At 38.1% G+C, this 16,584-nt stretch overlaps 2 protein-coding genes across 12 annotated transcripts in view; one reads left to right on the top strand and one right to left on the bottom strand.

Moving 5' to 3' along the window:
- Positions 1–5,771, top strand: part of TASOR (transcription activation suppressor) — a 49,550-nt gene extending 43,779 nt beyond the window's left edge. For 4 of the 7 annotated variants that reach the window (XM_058561486.1, XM_058561477.1, XM_058561459.1 and 1 more), the window contains 6 exons: positions 117–239; positions 1,051–1,210; positions 1,951–2,059; positions 3,617–3,795; positions 3,984–4,148; positions 5,041–5,771. In XM_058561486.1, coding sequence (XP_058417469.1) covers positions 117–239; positions 1,051–1,210; positions 1,951–2,059; positions 3,617–3,795; positions 3,984–4,148; positions 5,041–5,570 — 1,266 coding nt within the window. In that variant the 3' untranslated portion in view covers positions 5,571–5,771. Of the gene's footprint in view, positions 1–116; positions 240–1,050; positions 1,211–1,950; positions 2,060–3,616; positions 3,796–3,983; positions 4,149–4,763 lie in introns of all 7 variants that reach the window. The other 3 variants (XM_058561511.1, XM_058561502.1, XM_058561495.1) reach the window with 1 other exon arrangement.
- Positions 5,772–7,109: 1,338 nt separating this feature from the next.
- CCDC66 (coiled-coil domain containing 66) overlaps positions 7,110–16,584 on the bottom strand; it is a 53,594-nt gene continuing 44,119 nt past the window's right edge. For all 5 annotated transcript variants that reach the window (XM_058561535.1, XM_058561555.1, XM_058561525.1 and 2 more), the window contains 5 exons: positions 10,895–11,391; positions 10,262–10,302; positions 9,198–9,439; positions 8,819–8,946; positions 7,110–7,387 (listed from right to left, as the gene is read on the bottom strand). In XM_058561535.1, the coding sequence (XP_058417518.1) occupies positions 7,301–7,387; positions 8,819–8,946; positions 9,198–9,439; positions 10,262–10,302; positions 10,895–11,391 (995 nt within the window). In that variant the 3' untranslated portion in view covers positions 7,110–7,300. The remainder of the gene's footprint in view (positions 7,388–8,818; positions 8,947–9,197; positions 9,440–10,261; positions 10,303–10,894; positions 11,392–16,584) is intronic.

Here is a 16,584-nt window from a genome sequence, read left to right as displayed (position 1 = left end):
GTCATCATTAATAGTGTTCCAGTAATTAAGCTTATCAGTTTATTTTGCATTTCTGGTGTTAAATGGATGTTTGCAAAAAAGCTTTTAAATGTTGATTTAGTTTTTTTCTTTAACAGGAATATCTTATCAAATTAGGCAATACAGAATGTCATCCAGAACAGTTTTTGGAAAGAAGATCAAAACTAGATAAACTATTGATTATTATTCAAAATGAAGACATTGCAGGTTTCATTCACAAGGTAGACTATTAAGTCAACTTCACTACTTATTTTGATTATAAAAACTCCCTTATTTTAAAATCTTATTATCTTTGAGACTAAAGCTGTTTGTTTTTAAAATATCCTCCCAAGCTTTAAAGGAGATAAAACTTCTGAGGTTGGGAGATTTAGGGCTTGAGACCTAAATGACCCTTCTGTGAATCAGCTTGTGAGATTCAAGTTTGTACCTCTGCAAAATTTTAAAGTGTGGCACATCACAGACTTTCCCTATCACTCAAATAGTCAAGACTAAGAATACTGACTTCTTGAATGCCAGTGTGTCTGCTGACTCCCTTTATATTGTCATCTTCATTTGTATGTCTCAGGTAAAACTTATTTGTACCCTCCTTTGCCAAACCAGTCCCCCTTTCCCTTGGATTTGAGGTACCTCATCCAGTTTTCTGAGCCTGTCTCAAATCTTACTGCCCTCTGAAACCTTTCCTGACTGTTCCAGTACATAGGTTGTGGCCCTCATCTGATTTCTAACTGTACTCACAGGGCCAGACGGGTTAGCATTTGTCATTCTGTGTTTCGGTCTGTTGTAGGTGCCTTTTCCTAAAGGTTTCTGTTCTTCATGGTAGGTGCCCAGTACATAAATGTTGGTTTATATATTTGGAAATAATGTTGGGAATATTATTTTTGTGCTTGGCTTTCCAGAGGCAACACACTCACTAGTATAGGTGAGCCATAGTGCATTTTGTTAGACTTTTCTTGTAGGTTACTTCACACTTGAGTCTATCAGTTCATTCCCTTATGTGTCCTTATTTCTGTTTTTATTTTGGTATCAAAATAGGTACCTGGCTTGGTGACTTTAAAGAAGCTCTCCTGCGTTAGTTTTGCTGGTGTTGATAGTCTAGATGATGTTAAAAATCATACGTACAATGAATTATTCGTATCTGGAGGTTTTATTGTGTCTGATGAATCCGTTCTAAATCCAGAAGTTATCACAGTTGGTAAGATTTATGCATTCTTTTGAACATGTAACTTCTTGTCTGTCTTGTCTAGGTTTTTCTCATTAATGACTTACTCATACTTTTTATTGTGTTGTCCAGTCTGCCCATCACAGATAACTAGTACATTTCCATCATTTTCTTGAGTTTTTATTACCTCAAATTCCTTTCCCCTTCTTAGTCTTCACAAATAATTTCCTCTAAATCTGGTATAAAGCAAGGCTCTCTGCACCTACTGCACTTGGATTACTTCTGGCTTTATTGTTATCAGCATGGTTTTTTTGTTTTTTTTTGTGTGTGTGTGAGGAGGACTAGCCCTGAGCTAACATCCAATGCCAATCCTCCTCTTTTTTCTTGAGGAAGATTGGCCCTGGGCTAACATCCCTGCCCATCTTCCTCTACTTTATATGGGACACCGCTATAGCATGGCTTGACAAGCAGTGCGTCGGTGTGCGCCCGGGATCTGAACCTGTGAACCCTGGGCTGCCACAGTGGAGCACATGCACTTAACTGCTGTGCCACTGGGCCGGCCCCCCAGCATTTTTTTTTTTATGTATAGATGTTATGTTCTTAGATCTAAAAGAGGATATGTAGATCTAGATCTCCCTTGGAGGAGAAAAAAGAAAAAGAAAATACTACGTGGGAAAGTAGGTGTTTCTGCATAATATCAACAAATTTCTTCCATAATTCAGTTGTGGACTGTTATTTATTGGATTTAAAATGGAGTTCATTATCTCTAACAGAGAACCTTAAAAATTTTTTGACATTCCTGGAAGAACTTAGTACTCCAGAAGGAAAATGGCAATGGAAAGTCCACTGTAAATTTCAGAAAAAACTAAAGGAACTAGGCAGGTAAGATTTGAAAAATAACTATATAATGGCTGTTAATTTTTAACATTGTGTTCACAAAATTTCTTTCTCTATTTTTCTATGTTTGTAGATTCTGGAGCTGTTCAGTTTTCACAGATGTCCTTAGCCAGCCATAAGGGAATGTAGAAATTGAATTATTCTAGCCTGTCTGGAAGTGGTATCCTTGTTTAGGTAGAAGTTTGCTGAGGTTCTAGTTATGTATATAGATAAAATTGGTTTAATCTTTGCCCCTGGGGGTTTAGAATAATAATCAAAATGGAATGGTCAGCATGCTTTATTTTTTTTACTGAACCATATATATGCCAGCTAGATCAGGCCCTCTCCCAGTTGAGGATTACCTTAGGAAGCTGATGTAATAACATCACACATATCGAGACAAGGATTAATCTCCACGTGATAAGGGGATTTGTGATTAGGACATTCATTTATATAAAGGATTTCTAACGTGCCCAGAAGTCACTTCTCAAAGTGGGATCCTTGGAGCACTAGTCACTCGAGTGGCTCCACAAACCATTATGTAGTCAGATGAGTTTGAGAAACTAGTTATCTGTCACTTAACAAAGGAAATATGTTCTGAGAAATGTTATTGTTAGGCGATTTCATTGTTGTGTGAACGTCAGAGTGTACTTACACAAACCTAGATGGTATAGCCTAATACACCTAGACTATATGCTACTAATCTTATGGGACCATTGTCGTATATGGTCCGTCATTGACTGAAATGTTGCTATGGCGGTACACGACTGTATATCCTACTACTAGAGAGTGCATACAGTGTACTTATACATTTAAGGGTCTGAGAAACTCTGTAGTTAAGAATTCTGTTTTACATTTTGTCACCCAGCGTTTCCTAAACTTAGACCCCAAAACATTTGACATTCCATGGTAAGTTCTTCAAGGACTGTCGACGGTACATTTAGGGAAATTCAGGCTTAAATAATTTTAAAGCACTTAACTTTTTGTGGTAATTCACTTTCTTTAACCTTGTTTTATCTTCAAATCATGTGAAATAGGTATCAGCCAAGTCATATGTTTATATAACAGATAATAATACTGAGGCCCAAAGAGGTAACTTGTACAAAGTTAGTATTCTCATATCCCTGACAATAGCCAGTAATTTCTACCACTTGTTGCACTGTGCCTTGTGGCTAGAAATAGCTTAGAGCCATGTGTTTTTCGAAGAAAGGATTTATATTTTTTGGTCCTTTTCTGCCCTTCATTAAAGTTCTAAATTGGCAAAGCTAAAGAGAACTATAATTTGTTATTTAGTAAGTAAAATGATTGATTGAGATTTTAGTCTAAACTGAATAGTGGCCCCTCAGGCTTTTCACTCAGAGAAAGCTCCTGGACTGACATGTGGGTTGCATAATTCCTGCTCTCCCTCTCTCCTAAGAAGCACGCCTACATCAGGCAGTGAGCTAACTGTGCAGTTGTCATTAGTTACCTGAATTGAGAAATTATGGTTTTAACTTTGAGCAAAAACTTCTACACTAAATTTTAGAAATGCAGATCCAGATACTGAACTACTTAATTTCACAGATTGAATGCTAAAGCTCTGAGTCTGTTGACGCTTCTGAATGTCTATCAGAAGAAACATCTGGTTGAAATTTTGTCATACCACAATTGTGATTCACAAACTCGAAATGCTCCAGAATTGGACTGCCTTATCAGACTTCAGGCTCAGAACATACAGCAACGACACATAGTCTTTTTAACAGGTAAAGAGAGTGCTCTTAAGCTTTCTACTGTGAATAAAAGGATTTTGTGGGGTTGTGGTGGGTGTTGATTGTTTAGTTATGATTCTGAAAATGTGGAGGAAAGGATTTTGTGAGGGCTGGAGGCAGACATCATCATTTGTCCATGTATATTTACAAGTGTTTTATACTCAAAACATTTTTTAATTTAGAAAAGAATATCAAGATGCTTTCCAGTTATACAGATAATGGAATAGTAGTTGCAACTGCTGAAGACTTTATGCAAAACTTTAAAAATCTTGTGGGCTATCACAACTCAATCACAGAAGAAAACCTTCCACTGCTTGGTGCTAATGAGAATCTTGAGTCACAGTCAGGTAACTTTTCAGTAGTTTTCATTTTCTTTAAGGCAGACAGAAAAAGAGGAATGGTTTTGCTCTGTTTTCATATAATGAAATGCCTGTTTTGAAACCACTCACCTCAGTGTCAACAGCTTCAGGGAAGTGTTTCAAAGGCATTTATCATCCTTATACTTAGCATACACAAAATCTGCTCGTTTATTGTACTGTAGTCAGTCAATACAAGGTGTTAAGAATTACTGTAGACTGCATACTATAGAGTAGACATTTTCTCTTTGAGGGTATGATTATTGGCTGCTGTTGTCAGCAAAGGGGTTATATTTTTAAAAAGGAAGATACCAGATATATGGGGATTTAGGATCAGGCTACTAAAATCTCCCCAGATGTATAAAGCAATTTAATTACAAGGTAGAAGGGATATCCGTAGCTTTAGTCTTTTGTGAGATGGCCTCTGCTTTGGTTCCAGAATTTATGTAAAATGAAAGATGTACGTGCTTTTGTTTTTGTTGAAAAGCAGAGATGATTGAACATTTGATAGAGCTAACCAGTTTAGTAGTAATCCAGTGAAGCTAGATGTCGAAATTTTTATTTTATATTTGTCTTGTCAAATACTGAATTACCGTATAACTTTAGATGCTGTTTTGACATTAACCCCTTTGGAGCTGGGAGTTGGGATTTCCCAACATTAAACGTGAACACATTTCGCAGAAGCTTTTAGCATCGGATTATCTGGACATTCACACCTAGTGTGAGTGTTGTGACTAAGTGAACTTGTGGCAGAAGACCAAGCTTTAAGGGATTGTGGACTTGCAGACCCTGACGCATTATATTGTGTGAGTAGTGTATAATTTTAAAACTTAAGCAAATTGTGTATTTCAATAGAGGAGGACTTTTTGTTTTTTAAATGTAGCTCTTTTAGAAAACGATGAAAAGGATGAAGAGGATATGTCTCTGGATTCAGGGGATGAAATCTCACAAATAGAAGTATGCAGCAATTTTCATTCGGAAATATTGGCGAAAGAGACCAAAGGATCACGTGGAACAGATCAAAAAATGAATATTCAAATTGAGTTGCAGTCGTCTCTTGACGTGCAAAAAAGTTTATTAGAAGATAAGACTTATCAAATTGATTCTGAAGAGAGAGCTTCTATTGATATAGTATGCTCTGAAGGAGAGAACAGCAGTTCAGCTGAACAAGATCCATATAGCAACTTTCAGGTTTATCACAGTCAATTAAATATGTCCCATCAGTTTAGTCATTTTAATGTTCTCACTCATCAGACATTTTTGGGGACACCATATGCCCTTTCATCAAGTCAGTCTCAAAGTGAAAATTACTTTTTATCTGCTTATACTCAAAGCTTGGATAGAGAGAAATCTCCATCTCCGTTAAGTTGGGGGAAAAGTGATTCTTCCAGGCCATATTCAAAAGAGAAATAATTATAGTAACTTTTTTTTTTTAAATAGGTTGTTATGGACTTTTTCTGTTTTTTAAAAGTGAATTAACAATTTATATTTCATTCTCTAAACAAAGGTTTCTTGTCCTTTCTCAAATGTTTTTTTTCCTCTTATTTAAATCATGATGGCCTGTAACATTTGAAGCATCTGAAAATTGAAATAAATATATATATTTTTAACATATATTGTACTTGAATTATCTCATGTTGGCACTTTTAAGTTCTACATTTATATGTCACTTGTACTTCAGCTTCAAATTGAAGCCTGTTTTTCATATAAAATGAGATATTTACAAAAGGATAGTAAACAGCAATTGCTTTACTTTTTTCTTCCACTAATGTCAAGTGATAACCAACTACTTTTACTGAAATGACATATCAGCTATCGTATTTATTTTGATTTAAGCTTTTGTATAGTGTTTTTACACAGGTATGAGCCAGTGATGTTAATAAATATTTACAAGATTTTGGCTGAATACCTCAAGATTTATCTAACAATGCAGTTTCATTTAGATGATAAACTATGTACATAGGACTTAGGACTTAATATGAGACAGCATTATTTTTTATCTTTAGGCTTAGCCACGTAAAAATCACTCGTTGCTAAAATTTTGGTCGTTTTATTTTGAGAGTATTTGCTAATTATGATTTTCAGTGCTTGTGTGGTCCTTAACCAAATTCAAATTCATAATTCAAAAGATAGGTTTCTGTTTACTAAAGACATTGGATAATTTGGAACAAACTTTGCTATAGACTTAAATTGGTAGTCTTAGAAAACTGGAAGTATATTTTTGTGGCGGTAAGCATGTAAGTGCTATACTAAAAATAACTTTTTAAATTCACAGATAAAGCATATAGTGGAAATAAATTTTGAAATTGTATCTAATGCAAACTTGTAAATGTTTTTGAAAACTGCAGTTTCTACAATAAAATCATAAAAACAGGATCTAGAGAAAAGAAAAATTTCCACATGAGCCTAAACTGAATCTAGGTTATTTTAGAATAAAAATTTAGAATTAAAAGTTGGGATGTGTTAAGTCAGACCTTCCTTTGGTGCCTCAAAAAACTTGCAAGAAATACTTAAATCTTTTTTTTGGTGAGGAAGCTGGGCCCTGAGATAACATCTGCCAATCCTCCTCTTTTTGCTGAGGAAGACTTGGCCCTGGGCTAACATCCATGCCCATCTTCCTCTACTTTATATGGGATGCTGCCACAGCATGGCTTGCCAAGCGGTGCGTCGGTGCATGCCCAGGATCCGAACTGGTGAACCCTGGGCTGCCACAGTGGAGCACGGGCACTTAACCGCTTGTGCCACCAGGCACAGCCCCTAAATTTTTTTATAGAGCAAAATACATAGGTGGTATTTCAGTTATAATAAGCTACATATAAAAAGTGTGGAAGAACATTGTCTGTTAATAGGTCAGAAATTCCAGGCTGTCAAGGTAAGTAGAAAGTGTTTTTATAGAACTTAAATACAGATTGTGACAGAGAAAAAAAAAAATAGGTTTTTTACTACTAAGCTTTTACAAAAGGTATCTGTTTTATTGTAAAAAAAAATATATATATATATACAGCATTTTACTATGTAATGTACAAGTTTTAAATAAGCATTTTAAAAATAAATCCAGGCTATTTGAAAAATACAGTTAAGCAACAAGCACATTTTATAATTTGAAGATACAAATCAAATGCGAAGGATTTGATTTTCTAAATTTAAAACGTAGAACTAAAATTCTCTTCTTGATTTGCAGCTAAAGGCAGGAGATTAGTTTCCAACTCCCTTTGCTTCTGGAGAAGGCCCTGAAATCATATTGATATATGTTATGTTAGTAAGGTGTGCAGCAGACTTGCAAATTATTTCCTGTTAATCCAGATTTATATTTACTGTGAAAACATTGTATTAAGCTCACTTAAGCTTTATCTTTGTCGTGCTGAATTTTATTTGCTCAAAAAATTTCAGTAATTCTTACACTAGATTTGGATATTGTGTAGCTATTATGTATTTGTAATATTATCTTTATATTTTTAGCATAAAAACCAATAGGGATGACTTTTCTTAAAACCAAGTCTCCACAACTATGGATCCCTCTCTTCCTGTCCCCAAATGCTCTTAAAATGGTAATGAGACGCACTGAAGGAGTTTCCCTCAACATTCTGTGTTTATCTTGACTGCACTAACCTTAGTGATTAATACAAGGCCCTGCTGAAATAAGATGTGGCCACTATATAGGTGGGTGAAGGTATGCATCATATTCCTTCCTCTTGACCTCACAACTTTTGTTTCCACTAAGCTAGAAGTAAAAACGGTTTGGCACGTTAAAGGAGGATTTAAGTAAAATCTTTACTCTACTCTGTGAGTTACCAAGCTTGAGTTACAGAACTCAATCTACATGTAACCAAAACTAGCATTTAAAAAACTAAAGGATACTTTCTTGATAATCCTGTGTGGGGGTGATTTTCTAGCTGTATGGAAAGAATTGATAAGCAACACTTGAATCAACAATTTGAAATGCTCGAGGCATTGGAAAATGACGGGGTATGGAAAAGGGCACTCCTAAAACAGCAGTTTATTTTTCCCAAATATAAAAAGTGTACTGCGAATCAAAACTGCAGAACCAATTTTGCAAGCCAGTATTTTTTTTAAGTCCAGAGATAGATAGGTTTTTTAAAGCTAGCTGATGGAGAAAAGTTATAGCCTTAAATATTGGATGTGTTACCTGAGCAAGATAAGAAGTCACAATAATTGGTCTGGGAGACAAAGTAGTCTGGTGAGTAAGATTATACATATAATTTCATGAATTATAGTATTCTTTGGGACTTTTGTCAATGTTCTGTTCCAAACACTGCCAACACATTCATTTAAAAAAGCATGAAGTGCATTACCAAGAATTTATTAAAGCATAATTGTGTTATTTTCTGCCTTTGGTTTTAGGGCCTTATTGATCATGTTTTACTGTTCAAATGTATGCATTTTTCATTCAATAAAATTGTCTTAATATTTGAATTGTCTGATGATTTCACACTGGAAAGAAATATTCTTTAAGATGGCAATATGAAGCAAATTGAAGGAGAGTCTTGTTTTAAGGTAAATTATTTTTTTTAACTGGGATGTGGTCAAGTCACATAAATCATGCAACCAACTAGGCAAAACACTTAGCCATTCCCACACAGCCCTCCACCAGCCACATACAGAATAACAGTCACCTCCATACTTGGTGAAAAAGCTCATACCTGTCTCAGTTCTGATAGTCCCTTAAGGATTGCTTGCTGTCGATCCCTGTTTTTCACCAAGTTAGGATTAAGAAGTGGGTCCCTGACATGGTCCGAGTCAAATAGCTGTCGTTGTTCTTGGTCATAGTCTGAAGCCAGATGAAAATGACAAAAGTCAAATACATTTCTAATAATATGATACAGCCCTATGCTATAGTATTCTAAGGATTCATTAATATTCAATTAAAAATTTAATAATGGACCCTGAAAGAGAGAAATTCTACCTCTCCTAGGGCAAAACCTGTTACGACATTTTCTAGAACTAAGGGCAAGAATGCTAATTTAGATTTTGGGTTGGCCCAGTGGGGGTGGGGGGCAGGGATACTTATATTTAACTTACCATGTGGATTTTGATACTGGGGATCCTGAGTTAAAGGCCTAGACAATGGTGCGTCTGGATCAAGGCAATAGATCTCATTGGTTCGGACATAAGGAATAAAATGGGATGGTTCAGAAATTCCAGGTGATGATTCTGTTTGATTGCCTCCTGAGATCAGATTCTCTCTCTCATAATTACTGTTTCTTAGTGTCTGAGTTTGTTGCATTCTGTTTTTCACTGCTGGAACTGGTGGTGATTGAGACCTATATTTTTCAAAAAAGCATAATTAGAGACTAAGAAGCTTTAATACAAAAGTGTGTATTTTAGATTGAGCATATCTACTCTTTAATCACATTACAATTTATTTTAAATGTACCTATAAACACCTTTAGGAACACTATGTATAGAAGCTTGAGTTCTAAGATATCTTTTCCTAAAACAGGGCAGCAGAATGGCTTTAATTTGAGTTTTTACTAGTACTTGCTGAGGATATATGTACGCTAGTACAGGGGGAATATTAAATTACTAGAGCCTGAGGATCAGTGCTAGCTCGGTTAGGTCAAGCCTAATGTTTCTCCTTAGATAATTCACCATAAAATAATGTACTTAACATCTGAACTAAACTTGCCGTTAGAGCCATGTTCTGAGACAACTAACCTATCTGATTCATGCACAGAGGCATAGGAAAACTTTAACAGTTCTAAATTTCTCATTGGTTAATTAATTTCTCAATATCCCTATCAGTCATTTCTTCGCTCCCCTCTCAATCCAAGCAGAATGTCTATTCCACTGCTGACATACCTGGAAAATCAAAACTGTTTCAGCTAAGTCTGGAGATAACACAAAATATCACCCACATTCCTGCCTGGGATGCCTAGGCCCAGTCCAACTTGGGCCTTCAAATTCTAGGTAAAAATGCCAGCCACACTTTCCCTTAAACCTCTACTCTACACCTGGAAGTCACATATTTTCCGGTTACTGTCTTCATATACATACACACTTGATCTCACCCGTATTTTGAGCAATTATTTTGTACAACCAGAAAGCACTAAGTAGCTACGGAATCTCTCTGATCTATAACATACCTTTCCTTGCTGAAAGAATTAATTTTCAGAGGCTCTTCTTCCTAAAAGATGGATAGATAATTGCAGAAAGGATTGTAAGAGTATTTCCTTATGTCCCCACAAATACTTTTAGTGGTTACTTGTTAAAATAATCTGAGGTAGACTTTGTATTTTTCCAGAAGCAGAGAGAACCAATCCAGTAATTCGTGATCTTATAAATTATCCTCTGTCTATATCTATGGACTATAAACAAGAGTTTTGATTGGGTATTTGAATAAAGAATATTGTTAATCTATATAGGGTTTAAGTGTAAACTTTTTCTGTAAAGAATCAAATACTAAACATTTCTGCCTTTCTTGGCCATGTGGCTTCTGTTACAACTACTCTGCTGTTGTAGTGTGAGGCCAGCCACAGACAATACATAAAAGAATGAGCATGACCCTGTTCCTATAAAACTTTATTTACAAAAGCAGGCAGCAGGATGGATTTGCCCATGGGCCATAGTTTGCTGTCTCCTGGCATAAACTAAACAATTTTTACAACTCTTGTTCAGACACAGAACAGCTTTGTCAAAACATGCATGTGGGGAACCATGTTTTCCTAGAAACATCAATACATGCTTTAAAATATATTTTTAAGACAGAAGAGCTTTACCTTTTTGACTAGGTGCCACCTGAATCTTGGCTCAGTTTCTTGATGAGATGAATGAAAAACGTCTGGTGAAGTCCCTCTATTTTGAGAGAGGTGTCCAGGATTATTTCTTTCTACCAAATGAAGTAGTTCCATCTGCCTTCTTACTTTTTTTTCTTCTCTTTGCTTTTGAAGCTGTTTAGGGTACTTTTCTGATGCTGGAATATACCTTTTGAGTGGCTTATTTATATTCCAGTCAGGCCTTTTAGGACATTTCTTAGTATGTTTCATTTGTTTCTCTGTTCTTGTGAACTGATTACACTGGTCATTATACCAACTGTTTTCTTTTTCTAAGTTAGCTCCTTTATCCCGACTTATTACTTCTTGTTTCTTTTTCTTAGTGTTAAACTGTTCATTAAATTCTGCAGGAATCTCGGGAGATGAACAATTTATAATTTCCCACTCTATTACTGATCCACAGCATGATTCTGCATTGGTGAATATTCCTGTATTTAAGTCATCTAAAAAAAAGTTTCAGATGATTATTTTTTTAAATTGTGGTAAAATATACATAACAAAATTTACCATTTTAACCATTTTTTTTCCTAAAAGTATTAAGTAGTTTTATTAGTTACTGCCCTCTAAAACTTTTTTTAATTTCCAAAACAAATTCTGTACCCATTAACTCCCCATTCCTTCCACCAGTCCCCCCAGCCCCTGGCAACCACCATTCTACTTTCTGTTTCTCTGAATCTGACTACTCTAAGTACTTCATATTAAGTGGAGTCATACAGTATTTGTCTTTTTGTGATTGGCTTATTTCACTTAGCATAATGTCCTCAAAGTTTATCCATGTTGTAGCATGCGCCAGAACTTCCTCCCTTTTTAAGGCTGAACAATAATATACCGTTGTATGTATATACCACACTTTGTTTATCCATTCATCTGTGAAGGGACACTTGGTTTGTTTCTACCTTTTGGCTATTGTGAAGAATGCTGCTATGAACATGAGTGGCCAAATATCTCCTCAAGACTTTTTTAGTTCTTTTGGGTATATACCCAGAAGTGGAAATGCTGGATCATATGGTAATTATATTTTTAATTTTTTTGAGGAAATGACATACTGTTTTCTATAGCAGCTGCATGATTTTACATTCCCACTAACAATGCACAAGGGTTCCAATTTCTCCAAATCCTCCATTAAACCATTTTTAAGTGTAGAATTCAGTGGCACCAAGCACACCAACAATGCTGCACAATTCCAGACCCCTTCATCACCCCACACAGAAACCCTGCTCCCACTAAGCAGTAACTCCCCATTCCACCCTCCCTCCCAACCCCCAGCAACCTCCACTCTGCTTTCCATCTCTATGAATTGGTCCACACCCTAGATTCCTCACACAAGTGGAACTATATAATATTTGTGTTTCCCTGCACCATCCCTCCCCCTCCTCCCCTGTATCCAGCTTATTTCACTCAGGATAATGCCTTTAAGGGTCATCCATGCTGTAGCATGTGTCAGAACTTTAGATGATTCATTATTAGCATCACAGAATATAGACAATTTTTTAAACAAAATTTTCCACAGAATTGTCCTGGCTTTTACTTATAATATACAGATGCCGTATGGATTATCATCTTGTATATCTAAGTAAATTTATTTCTGAGAAAGTCTAATTTACATTTTTCCTATCAGTGAAACTGACAAAACATTTTTTGTGAAAGCAATGTAAAAAAAAAAAACTCTTTTAAGGGAGATGTGAAGTTTTGTTATCTTGGTTTGAAATAAACAGAATACAAATATAAAAAGATCTTGAAAATGTTCTTCAGCTGTTTTCACCCCAGAGACACTGGGAAACGTCTCTTATAACTCCCCTCTTGGAACCACATTTTTAGGGAACGTTGTTCCCAAACGTTTTAGGGAAACGTAAATCATGTCGCATTTCATGTACTTTTAACTCCATATCTCATGTGCCATTCATTATGCTTTGCCTGCAGACCATCCCTGAGTCACATAAAACCTTTTGCTATTTTCCATTCTAAAAACAGGAAAAGTTCATCACTCAAAAAAGACACTGCAATTCCCTTCCTACTTATATAATGTTCAGTGATGTGCTCAGCTATCACAGCTGTGTAACCAATTGAGCAACAACCTTGCAAAGGCTTTCTTTCACATATGATTAAAATGTTAAGTTCACAATTAGCTAATGAAAGGGGGAGATCTGGGTTGCACCTAAAAGAAGTCCAGTTATTGCTCTCTTATCTTGGACACTTATTAGATGTGTTATTCCAGGCTGGAGCTGCTCCAGGACTAATCCCTCGTAAGGCTGCCCAGCCTGCATCATTCTCATACTGAGTATCTTATTTTGCCACTCTAGAGCCACTTGACAACCTTTCTCTACTCTGCTCTCTGCCCTGGCAGGCTGACTGGTATGAACCATATCAATGGGCAACTCGGTCCTCTTGCTTCTGCTTCTGTCAAGAGGGATCAGAGGTGGGATAAAGGGAAGGAAAAGAGTCAGGATATTTATTCCACTGGTTCATTCCCTGTGACTTGACATCAGGCTGACTATCCCTTTACCAAAGGTCACTGCTCCTCTAAAATTTACCTCTATACAACTCTTGTCTTCTAGGTTCCAGTAACAGCTCAGTTGCTACTAGCACCAGAGTCAATGCACTATTTCTGTGATTCTCTCACACTGACTCCTTTGGAAATAGTCCCTTTCTAAATAAACCATCTTGAATTATTCTATTTTGGGATCCTGATTGATTCAAGTCCCTTATTTAGAGCCACCCTGTGATAATATATATAATTTTACTGTCTTAAAGACTTAGTTTCACTTTCACTAACTTGATGTGTAAGATTTATATAATTTTGTTATTTATCTGGACATAGGGAAGGGATTGAACCAGACTCTTGAAGCTTAAGAACAAACTCAAAAAATACCAAGAGCTCATAAGCAGAATAATTTCAGATAAGCAAGCAGGCACTGGCAAACTGCTTTATCCCACCTTCCCTTTTCAAGGTTCCTTTCTACTTTCTTGTCATTTGATGTGGGTAATTTGGTGGTGTATTGAAGTAAAGTCTAAAATTAATTGGCAGAAAACAGTGCTATGCCAGGGAACAGATTTCCTTACGATACTTTGGGCTTGGGGCTCTGTACCACCCAACTCCAGAGTGGCTTTTTTTTTTTGTGTGAGGAAGATGAGCCCTGAGCTGCCACCTGATGCCAATCCTCCTCTTTTTGCCAAGGAAGATTGGCCCTGGGCTAACACCCGTGCCCATCTTCCTCTCCTTTATATGGGATGTCACCACAGCATGGCTTGCCAAGCAGTGTGTCAGTGCACTCTGGGGATCCGAACCTGCGAACCCTTGGGCCGCTAAAGCAGAGCACGTGAACTTAACTGCCACGCCACTGGTCCGGCCCCCAGAGTGGCTTTTTGATACTCCTAGAGGAATATTATCTCCTAAACTATGGCCAGCCAAATTGGTTTTTATTTCTTTTTAAGTTACCACAGGATCCCCAAGACCACAAATACTGACAGGAGGGTCCAATGATAATTAGTTTAAAAAGTAAAGGGTTTCGGGGGGCTGGCCCAGTGGTATAGTGGTTAAGTTCGCATGCTCCCCTTTGGCGGCCCGGGGTTCACAGGATCAGATCCCGGGCGTGGACCTATGCACTGCTTATCAAGCCATGTTGCAGCAGGCATCCCACAAATAAAGTAGAGGAAGATGGGCACGGATGTTAGCCCAGGGCCAATCTTCCTCAGCAAAAAGAGGAGAACTGGCAAAAGATTTTAGCTCAGGGCTAATCTTCCTCATCAAAAAAAAAAAAACAAAAAACAGTGAAGGGTTCCAGTTCAAGATGGCAACCTAGGAAGATTCTGAACTCACCCTCCTTCTATGGACACACCAAATCTACAGTTACATATGGAACAATTTCCTCTGAAAAAACCTAAAAACTGGCTGAGTGACTCCTACACATTGAGCAAGCAGAAAAGAGACCACATAGAGGCGGGTAGGAAAGGCCGAGACACAGTCCAACCTCACTCCCAGCATGGCAACCCACAATTGAGAGGGAATTCAAAACCCGGAGCTTCTCCCTGAGGTGTAAAGGGTTTGAACCCCACATTGGGCACCCCAACTTTTAAGACCTGTACTGGAGAAATGAGCCCTAAAACATCTAGCTTTGAAAAAAATCAGGGCTCACATCTACAAGATCCACAAGGCTACAGTGGAAGGGAGAAACAAAGGCTCACGGGTGGACTCACTCACCCCAGGGCACAGAGCAGAGGCAGCCAACTGTGCCCAGACTTTATATGAAAGAGGCTCATTTATTTACAGTAAAGCATCAGCCTGAGGGGCAGGCATCTAACTTAACACACATATAGGGGCCTATTTAGATACTTCTGGGGAAGGGAGGCTGGCAGCTACCATATATTTTTTAAACTCTAGGCCTTTCTTTCTCCTCTGGCAGGCACCATCTTTATGTCCCCCCTCTGCCTTGCTCCAACCAGTGAGTGCCATCTTCACACTCTCCGTATGCCTCACTCCAGAGTGCCAGTATTGCCTGGAGGGGAACTTTTACATGTTGTCTGGTGCCCTTGTTTTTTTATGGCTGCTTCCCAGGCAATGCCCCTTGATGGCCTGGCTCTGGAGACCAGGGGGGCTTGCATTTCTGAGTCCCATGGGACTGTAACAACCAAAGAGACAGTTCTTGGCAGACTACCACCCCCCAGAGAACTGCACAGATAGCAAACTGAAACATAACCCCAGTCTCTGTGTGAAAGAGGCCTATCTGCTTGTCCTGGAGCTTCAGCCTGAGGGGCAGGCTTCAGGTTTGGAACATGTCTAGAGGCCTAGTGAAGTGCTCTCAGGGAACATAGGCTGGTAGACACAATCTTTGTGCTCTTCCTCTGACTTGCTACAGCTTGCCAGTATCTCCCAGAAAGGAACTTATATGTTTATCTGGAGCCCCGATTTTTGCAACTGCTGCCCAGGAGAAACCTCCAGACCACCTGGCTCTGGTGGCCAGCAGGGGGGATTATGTTTGAGGTCCCACAGGACTGTATATGTTTGCATACTTTAAAAGCTGCTGCCTGAGGGTCTGGCTTCCAATCAGCCTGAATCTAGGTGCTGACTGAGATCCTCCCGTTTGGGACAGTGACAGTTCTTGGCACACCAACTACTTCATGCTATTAAAAATAAAACAGGCTGAGAAGAGAAGTCAAGACGGCGGTGTAGGCAGACTCTGAACTCACCTCCTCCCGCGGACACAGCCAATTTACAACTACTCGTGGAAAAACTACCCCTGAGACAGAACTGAAAACTGGATGAGAGGAACTCCTGCAACAACGGACAATCCTAGCTGAGTCAGAAGAGGCAGAAACTCCCTTCTGGAGAGGAAAAACGCCGCCTTCACAAGCTGCAGCGCCTCACGGCTGCCCGGGAGCAATCCACAGGTACGCAGCCCTCCCTGGAGGAGCGGGGCCCTGAGCCGGGGAGTGCCCCGGCTGTGGGCATTTTGTGGACCCAGCACAATCGAGACGAGTGGCATAATATCTGACTTTGCCTGTTATTAAAAATAAAATAGGCTACTTGGACAATCATAAAGGTTTGAGAGACAACCAAGAGCTAGAGAATAGTTGAACGATAAGGTTTATCTCCTACATGAGGCCACTCCTTCAAGACTGGAGAGGTGGCTGTTTCATCT

This window comes from Diceros bicornis, chromosome 2, assembly GCF_020826845.1.
Source record: "Diceros bicornis minor isolate mBicDic1 chromosome 2, mDicBic1.mat.cur, whole genome shotgun sequence".
Lineage (NCBI taxonomy): Eukaryota > Metazoa > Chordata > Mammalia > Perissodactyla > Rhinocerotidae > Diceros > Diceros bicornis.
Note: the sequence above shows the minus strand (reverse complement) of the source record. Positions and strands in the feature narration are given on the sequence as shown.